This window comes from Typha latifolia, chromosome 7, assembly GCF_019914945.1.
Source record: "Typha latifolia isolate L0001 chromosome 7, TyphaL0001v2, whole genome shotgun sequence".
Taxonomy (NCBI): domain Eukaryota; kingdom Viridiplantae; phylum Streptophyta; class Magnoliopsida; order Poales; family Typhaceae; genus Typha; species Typha latifolia.
Genome location: NC_133092.1, coordinates 10,939,992 through 10,948,987, shown reverse-complemented (window position 1 = coordinate 10,948,987; position 8,996 = coordinate 10,939,992). Strand labels below are relative to the sequence as shown.

The window sequence follows — 8,996 nt, the reverse complement described above, 5'->3', positions numbered from 1 at the left end:
ATCATTTGCCAAAAATATCTCTAACTTTTATGTTGCATCAAGTGTAACAATTATAGCACTTAAAATGATTTACAACCAAACAACATAATACCCTAAACTGGTTTAAATTTTAATATACAACTATTAAATCATCTATCTCAGCCTCACGTAGAGTCACAACTATAAGCAACATTAAATGCTTATATCAAGCAACACCCATTAAGGAGGTAAGATATATAACAATAGTATTGCATGCATAATACCCAGCAAATGACCATCTGATTGTTTGCGACCACAAACTAAATATTTTAATCGTAACCTCATCACCATCACAAAGGTTAATATTGCACCTAGATGCTACCTACTTGAGTTATCGACTCAATATCATTGCATCGTTTGTGAGGAAATTATAAATTACTACTCAAGAATGCTCTCGCTCTACATCATTCGCTAGTTTTATAACTCTTACCTCCTAATTATTGTTCGAAGATCATCTAGTGTTTAATCTCTATAATTGACAGTGTCACGCCAATTCAAATCGGCATATGCAATGCATAATATTTCTTTCATAACCTAACAACCTAAAGCATTCGCCGAAATAAATATAAGTATTAGATACAATCTATCCCTGATCGCGAGTTGAGTGAATAAAAGAACACTATTGAGATGGGACTTAATAATATGGTAATGGTGTTATAATCCACATCATCAATCATACGGCATGTACAATGTAGTTATCATACCCTAATAATATACCCAATATTCTATGCATAATTATGAAACAATAATACACATAATCATACTGACTAGTAAATAAATATATGTACATGCATGATATGAATATGATAAAATTATAAAGTAAATATCCTTTTAGTATTAACACTACTTCTAGACTACAGAATATTCACTTGCCTAATACTGATTTTCAATTAGTTAGCTCCTCCTATGCCACTAAGTTATCCTTATATGGTAATGAATCTACCATAATAATAAAAGTACTAGTAATACAAGCCCAAACTTACATGAAATTAATAAATTAAATCACCAACAGGCAGCTGCTATATATTTGGGTAGGTCCACCTAAGAATTATTAGATTTATTGCTTAGGTAAAATTGATATAACAATAATAATAGTCAGGTAGATTATTAAGAATAATGCAAATATCATTATATCGATTATTCCACTAATTGGTGCTAACTTGTAGCAACTAAGATATCATTTAAGAGCTCAAGTTGACATGGTTTAATAAATTAAATGGCTAAGTAAAATAAACAAATTACAGAACGACTAAATTACTTGGGCCAGCCAGAGGCATAAATAATGGGTTAGGCTGCAACCAGCCTAGAGGCCACAACACCACCCGACTAAGATGGGCTAAGGTCTCAACTCAAACTTAACTATGTTGAAATAAAAACTAGGTCATAGCCCAACACACCCCTACAAAATCATAAGCTGAGCCACAAACCAACGCAAGCCCAAACTAGGTTGTTAACGGCCTAACCCACCCGACCATGGACTGAATTGCGACCCAGCCCACCCCTACCTTGGGCTGAGCCGCACCTAACCCAAGCCTAAGTTGGGTTAGGCTGCAAGCAACCCACCGTACCCCATTTTCCTCTTCTATCTCTTTTGACAAGACACTAATGAAGAGAGAAAAAAGATGTGGCTGTTGGTGATCACCGTCATCGGAGGCCAATACCAGTATGATTGCTAACTCTCACAAGCCGGAAAAAGGCACATAAGGTGTGAACCCAATAAGAGATATAGTAGGGAGTCCATCTTGATAGAACGGAACTTGATGATGGGAGAGAACTGTTCGACAATTTCTTTTACCAACAATCTTAGTTGATGACAACAAACTCATCCCCACCACCATAGTAGCCCTCACTAGGAGGAGAATGACTAACTTAGATAATCAATAATGCTCAGAACCCACTACATGGTCGGCGACCATGGAGATGACCCACCTGGCAAACTAAGCAATGGGGGGCACCAAAGGATGGCACCAAGAACTTTGTTTTGTGAAGGAGAAAATTATTGACTAGAGACAGAGATGGCCAGAAAAGAGTTTGAAGACAAAGTGTAGCCATAATCGAGGAGAGAGAGATGACCATTGGAGAGTAACATTGGCTAGGGAACAATGAGAGGGAGATTATCAAACCATCACGAAGAGACACAAGATCGCTAACCGATTTTTCACGAGGCCGAACCAAGACAGGAAGGGAGAAAAATGAACCAGGAAACTGCAGAACTAAAATAAAAAAAGAAAAAAAATTAAAAAATAAAAAAAAAAGGAGGGAGAAGAATTCTGCGCACATGCTCGGCACGTGCGTCCCAATTTTTTTAAAAACTTATACTGCGTGCAAACTAAGCGTCGCCTCAACTAATTGTGCTAGTAGCAGATAAACGTGATACCACTCGCATATAATATCTTCTGCTTTCATTTACATACGTTCATCTCATCCGTTCGCTCTACCATCGTGTCAGATCTAACGAATAATAACACGTCCGCATATATAACTACCATACGCCTCCGAAGTAGACTTCTCATCTCATTGGGGCGGACTTGAGAGAAGTATTAAATTCGACTGGGGGAAGTCGATGTACTCCTCCGATTAAATATTTTTCCTAAATTTTCTCATACGCTTGACACTTGAAACCTAGAAACCCTAGAGGAAGATATCGAACCCTCGAGATAGTGATCGGAATGTCGGGAGCGGGCCAAGACGAGGACAAGAAGCCGGCTGATGCGGCCGCGCATATCAATCTGAAGGTCAAAGGACAGGTTAGGGTTCCTTCGATCTCTCTGTTTTTTCTTTTCTCCACAAAGTTTTGTATATAATTTTCTTATGACGATTTTATCTCTCATCGTTTGTAGGTGTTCTTTGATCTTTTCCTAAGAGTTGTGCTATTTCTATGAAATTTTTCTGCTCGTAGACTTATAAATCGTATGATGTTATTAGATTTTCTTTTCCTTAGGAATATTTCAATATGGTTTTACTTTGCTTAGCTTACCGTGGCTGGTTTACGTGTGCAATCTAGTTATCAAAGTTGTTGATGTGCATGTAGTTTCTCCTTGGTTTCAATAGAATTAGAGTTTCTTTCTTATTCATCAGGCAACCAGGCTTGATGACAAGGTTTTAACATAGAGTAGGTAGAGAAGTTGAAGCTTGATCTTGTAGTAAAGTTTTTCTGATTGGAAGAGTTAGTTATTAATAGATTGAGCACGGAAGCTCAGGTATCAAGATGTAATCTAACTTTTGTCTTATTAGTATGAAGGCATTCTAACTCCTCCATCAATTTTTACTAGTAACGCATGCCTTAATCTTGATGGAAATATTTCTAGTGATAAGTCAACACTACCTGTCTGAAGCAAAGAATAAGATAAACTTCAAATCCTAGATGCTTGTAGAGATTCCACTGTAATTTCTAGTTCTGTAGGTTATTCTTGTAATTCATTCATCTTTTAAAAGAATTAGTTGAGTTTATTATGTTGGAAGAGATGCTTGTAGAAATTCCACTGTAATTTCGAGTTCTGTAGGTTATTCTTGTTATTCATTCATATTTTAAAAGAATTAGTTGAGTTTATTATGTTGGAAGAAGATAGCTTATAGTTGTTTGCAATGGCCGAGTAGGTAGGCTTTTATGTTGCTTTTGAAGAACATATATTCAGTTACTTATAAAATGATCTTTATCAAAACAATCCCTTTTGGTTTTTGATTACTTGTTAATGACCTAAATTTCCACCTTCTGCTTTGATCAAAGGGAGGGTTAGGAAGAAGGATTTTAACTTTTAGCGCATGTTAATATTTCCTTGAACATGTGAACAGTCACTGTGAGATGGTTACCAACTGGTATGAGTACGAGTACTTGTGGCCATTGTTTTAGGGGTTGAGCCAAGCTCGGCTTGGAATTTACTGAACTCAAGGTTGAGCTTGGCTTGCCGCAATTACTGAGTTGGCTCGGTTCCAGAAGTATTCTTTATACTATTAAGAGGACAATTAAGACTTTTACAATGTATAGAGGCAGATCAATATGGAAACTTAGCTTGAGATTGGCTTGTTTAGTAAACAGACTCGGATTTGGAGCTCGTGTTGAGCTCTAAATGGACTGAGCTTGAGCGGCTTGTGAACCGACGAGCTAGATTGACAACCTACATACTGTTTGCAGCTGTATGTTTATAAATCCTTGATGGTGATTGGCTTCCTTTTAGAAGTTAAAATTTCTCAGGAATGGTGCCCTCTGTGCTGGTAGAGCAGTTTTATAAAGAATATAGTAATCTTGACTTTCAACCTATGGCTACATTATCTCAATACAACAGAAATAATTAGACATAGGGGTCAAGTTTGATTTTCCGTTGCCATAACCATGTATATGTTCTTTTCTTTCATCTGTAAAATCAATGTTTCTTCTTATACTGCAAGTTCTCCCAAGACTGCCAGGTTTACCTTTTTTCTTTTGTAGGATGGGAATGAGGTCTTTTTCAGGATCAAGCGAAGCACACAGCTGCGGAAGCTCATGAATGCTTACTGTGATCGCCAGTCAGTTGATTTCAATTCCATTGCCTTCCTGTTTGATGGCCGTAGGCTGCGAGGGGAGCAGACTCCAGATGAAGTACTTTTAGTTTCTTTATTTCTCTTCTAGATTCATTTTATATCTACTAGTTTGTTTTGTATTTGATCCTCTTCTTCCTCCCATTGTTTTCAGCTTGAGATGGAAGATGGGGATGAGATTGATGCCATGCTGCACCAAACTGGGGGAGCAACTTGCAGCTCATAATAATATTTTTTACTTCTATCAATCCTAACAAATTAAGAATCCTGTAAAGTGGGTAGCAGCCAGAGGACCTGAGAATTGGATTTTGATAATTATCCTAGAAAAAATGTTTTGGAAGCTTGTAATGCTTGACTTATTTAAATGTTGGAACTCTTTCTGATGCTATTAACTTGTTTGTTTGGTTATAGTCTGGTTATTTTTGTTTGAGCATCTGATAAGACTTCTACTCTTTCAAGTTGGTTCTTTATAGGTTTCCTCCATTCCACCTATATTAGTAGCTCTTTACACATATGATTCAAATTGGTTCCTTTATTCCCTTCTGGGACATTTTGAACGAAGCTACACTGCAAAATGAGTGGTACTGGTATATTACTCCTTCCCTTCCATGGATAATTTTGTTTCAGTCGGTAATTTGGTAATATATACTACCATATTCTAGTTGGTTTTTAATCTTAGTCGACCCACCATATTATTTTACATTGTCACAATTTTTTTAAAGTAATAGAATAAATTAATCTTTTATTCTTCCAACTCTTTTGAAACAGCAATTAAAGAAATAGGGTATTTAGGGCTTTTCTAAAATTGATCGGTTTGAGTCAATTAATATTGTGGGATTTTAACTGATTCAAATCTTTGGCTCCATGATGTCCCGAGTGCAACCTCATATATACATTTATTAGAGTCACGCGTGTCACGTGACTTCATGAACAATCTTTTGGGACCTATTGAGATCGCTGAATCATTAACCAATTTATTCACCGGTATTATTGTTCTATCCATGCGTCCTTAAAATCGCTCAAAAATTTAAAAAATTAATAATTATATTAAATAAAAATTGCTAACACAATCAGCAACATCTTACTACGTGAATCAAAATTCAAGTAATAAGATATTAAAATAAATTTATAACTCACCTACTTAATTATATTATTTGCTGCGTAGGCTTAGACCCACTCAAAAAAACTCCAATCTATGCCGATCTAATAATCTTAATTGCTCCTATTCCCAGGAATTTATTATTAAGCCACTTGGTCGGATAGTTCACGAGCCAGGTCAGATAGGACACGTGACAACTCCCTTCATATTAACTGCCCTACCCGCGCATAAATACTTGTATGCGGAAGCATGCTGTGGGACTCCACAAACGGATTCAATGTAGATCCGATCCGATTCGGTTCGATTCGATTGCCCCACCTTCCGCATCTAAGTAGCAAGCTTGCATTGGGACTGCAATAAGCAAATATTTTTAATCCAAATCACCTAATCGAGGGAATTCTGTCCCCGTTTCCCATCCTTCCAATTAAGGAATAATTAATTATTATATTAATCCGACCTTTTGTAATTAATTATTACTACCTTTTATCCGTGGTCGCTGTCAAATAGTAATTGTGTGCAGACGAAGCACATAACTTCCTCTCTCTCTCTCTCTCTCTCTCGATAATTTATTGTTGTCTTTGTTTCTTATATGAAATGCCTTTTGGATTGGAAGCATTGCGGTTTTGAAGGATTCAGAAGTAGAGGAGGGAATGGATTTTGATGGTAACAATCGCAAGCTCAAGTGGGTTCCTTCTCACATTTCATCAATTTTTTTCTTGGGTTTCGTTTTTTTGAGATTAATTGAGAATAAATGAAGGAAAGGAGGGATTTTTTGAATGATTTACGAATTATGTTGGCTGTGATTTGATGGGGTTTTCATATTCCTATTCGAAAGGTTTTTACTTTTCGATTTTTGGTATTTTTATCACTTCTTCTTCCTTGGGTTTTCTTGCTAGAGTGCATTTTTATCTCAATTTGTTTAAAATTTTTACTTGATGAAAATGTGCTTATTGTTCTTCAATTCGATCTTAGTTGCTAATTGGTCACTGTTACTTTTGACAATGCTAGTGGTGACTCTTTCTGCATGATGATATGTCCTCTAAAGCTTTGATACTTTCCTAGTTCTAAGCTTGTCAATGACCGTCAAGTTAAATATCTTGTTGTTATCATGTTGGGCTATCAAATAATTCAATTTAAATTACAATTTTATTTTCTTCTTTGCAATTGATTTCCTTGAATTCTGCTTATTTTCGATTCTTTTGGTAATGCTTCCTTCTTGTCATACTCCCTTTGACTTTCTTTGTGCTACTGTTATTGTCACAATCTGGGACCTGTAAAAGTGAGATGTGGGAATCAGGAGGAGAGGAGTATAATTTGCAGAGAGATTCACTCAATGGTTTGCTGCTTTAACCATCCTCCTTAAAATCCTTTTTGAATGCATGCATATTGCATCTTATAGTTTTTCTTACTTCTGCAGATATATCTCATTGCTTGTGGGATGAAGCAAATCAAAATGTAGATGATCTCTTCTACATGCTGGAGGAACAGACCCCGACAAAGGATTGTGCATATCCAAGTTACCAGGTCTCTGATATAGGAGGTATGGTTTTCTTGTTTTCCCCTTAATACATGGCTAGTCTTAATTGATTGATTGCTTGAGTAACTTGGGAAAGATGAGTGCAGAGATCAACAGCAAGGAGTTGGAGGAATGTAGAGAGGCTTCACAATTTAAAAGACGACGAGTGCTTCACTTTACTTCTGAGAGTTATGAGGTTGCCATTTTCAATGAACCAATTAATTATCTTCCCTCTTACTTTAATCTCGGCTAATTCAGATGGACTAAGTGAGTTATCTCCTTATATATATGTGGAGAAAGGATAGTTTTTGTTTGCCTCAGGGTTTTTGTACCGTTTCTGTTCTTGTCCTTTTTCAGGTGACAAAGTTTTCAACGATGGAAGGACTTTCCGAAAGTTTACAGTGGAATTCAGAATGGAGTTTGGGATTTTCAGGTTGGTCTTCTTTATATTTATAGAATCGAATTACTGCAATGGTCTCTCTATCTATTGACTCTTAAGGTTCATTTCAGATGATAACTGTGCCTTAAATTATGATGGTTTGGATCAATCATCAGAAGGATGGTTAGTGGATTGCTTAAATGAAAACAAGACTCATTGTAGCTCTGAAGAGATGTTGGTGTTCTTTCTTAGAACTATTTTCTGTTCTATTTGCTTTGGTCTCCTAGTTACTCATCCTGAATGTTTTCATGTGGTTAATTTACTGCAGGAACAATCCTTCTTCCATGGACCAAATTGATGTTTCTGGTAAGTCACGACTCTTTGTGAATTAAATTCCTCATCACCTATTATAGCTTATTTCTATAGTACCGAGCATTTGGCTTTAAACTTTACAGCGCATAGTTTTTGATCCATAGTCTGTCTATTTAGAGTTCTGTAACATCCCATCTGAGGTGGAAGCTGTTGTAGTGCAAAAGACACCTGCTCCGGCTTGTTTTAGAGTTTCCAAGGGTACATCTCAAACAGAGTTTATCTTTACAACTGTCTATTGTTTTTGTAATTTTGATTGCCTTTCACATAGTCCTCTCCAATTTTCCTCTTTACTGAAGTCTAAATAAACACTTTCTTCCATCTTTTAGGTAGGAAATCTTTTAATGAAGCGCCAACAAAGTTAACTTCAGTTGCCTACCCTTTTGACCTGATTAAACCATGCGGAGTTCATGGGGATGTGACTTTGAAGGATATAAATCAGCGAATTCATGCCCCATCAGAATCAAAAGTAAGGCATAAAAAGGATGAGGAATCAGTTCCATATCCCCCTTCAGCTTTCTCTGGTAAGCCGGTGGTCGTCAAAACAAGAATCCACACAAAAGGTCGAAAGGGCAACATTACAATCATGAGAACCAGAGGTTGAGACTTGAGAAAATCGGGTCTGTTGTAAATATTTTGTTATTTTGTCCTCTCTCTTATGCATTTGATAGTCTGATCCTTTACAGGATAATGTCAGCCAGATAATCGACAACGCTTACATGCTTGTTCTTTTGGGACCCGTGTGTCGTGGATCCTAGTCAGACATTTGTTGAATCTTTCTTGGTCTTGCCTTTAATGTTTCCATGAGTAAGCACAATGCTAAACAATTATTAGCACGATGTAAATGGTGATAGTAGAATTTTAAATAGTCTTAGGCGTTTCCTCTTTGATCTTCATTTTTAAGTTGGAAGGTTGTGAAGTTCTTGTTGATTTTTTCGAAACTCTAATCTAGAATGTTGGTGTTAAAGACATCTATCCTTCCCTCCAGGAAAGAAAACATGACTTTCTCTTTAATATATCACATGGTACTAGCTCTTATGCATTCAATGATTTATTTTTTTTATAACTTTTTTTATCCAGCATCATTGATTTTCTTATTA

The 8,996-nt window shown here is 36.4% G+C and overlaps 2 protein-coding genes across 4 annotated transcripts; both read left to right on the top strand.

Annotated features, from left to right (window-relative positions):
- The first annotated feature begins 2,590 nt into the window (after window positions 1-2,590).
- Window positions 2,591-4,941, top strand: LOC140792916 (small ubiquitin-related modifier 1-like). The gene is made up of 3 exons (XM_073144148.1): window positions 2,591-2,765; window positions 4,445-4,594; window positions 4,688-4,941. Exons 1-3 carry the CDS (start codon window positions 2,688-2,690, stop codon window positions 4,757-4,759), a joined length of 300 nt encoding a protein of 99 aa, XP_073000249.1. The 5' UTR covers window positions 2,591-2,687; the 3' UTR covers window positions 4,760-4,941.
- A 1,203-nt stretch (window positions 4,942-6,144) lies between these two features.
- Window positions 6,145-8,792, top strand: LOC140793060 (protein XRI1-like). 3 transcript variants are annotated; one of them, XM_073144408.1, is made up of 10 exons: window positions 6,145-6,314; window positions 6,913-6,968; window positions 7,050-7,172; window positions 7,256-7,344; window positions 7,506-7,581; window positions 7,659-7,761; window positions 7,856-7,893; window positions 8,017-8,097; window positions 8,226-8,495; window positions 8,583-8,792. In XM_073144408.1, exons 1-10 carry the CDS (start codon window positions 6,283-6,285, stop codon window positions 8,585-8,587), a joined length of 873 nt encoding a protein of 290 aa, XP_073000509.1. In that variant the 5' UTR covers window positions 6,145-6,282; the 3' UTR covers window positions 8,588-8,792. The 3 variants fall into 3 exon arrangements, with proteins under 3 accessions (XP_073000509.1, XP_073000510.1, XP_073000511.1); XM_073144409.1 differs by having other exon boundaries at window positions 8,226-8,516; XM_073144410.1 differs by having other exon boundaries at window positions 6,154-6,295.
- The last annotated feature ends 204 nt before the right edge of the window (window positions 8,793-8,996 follow it).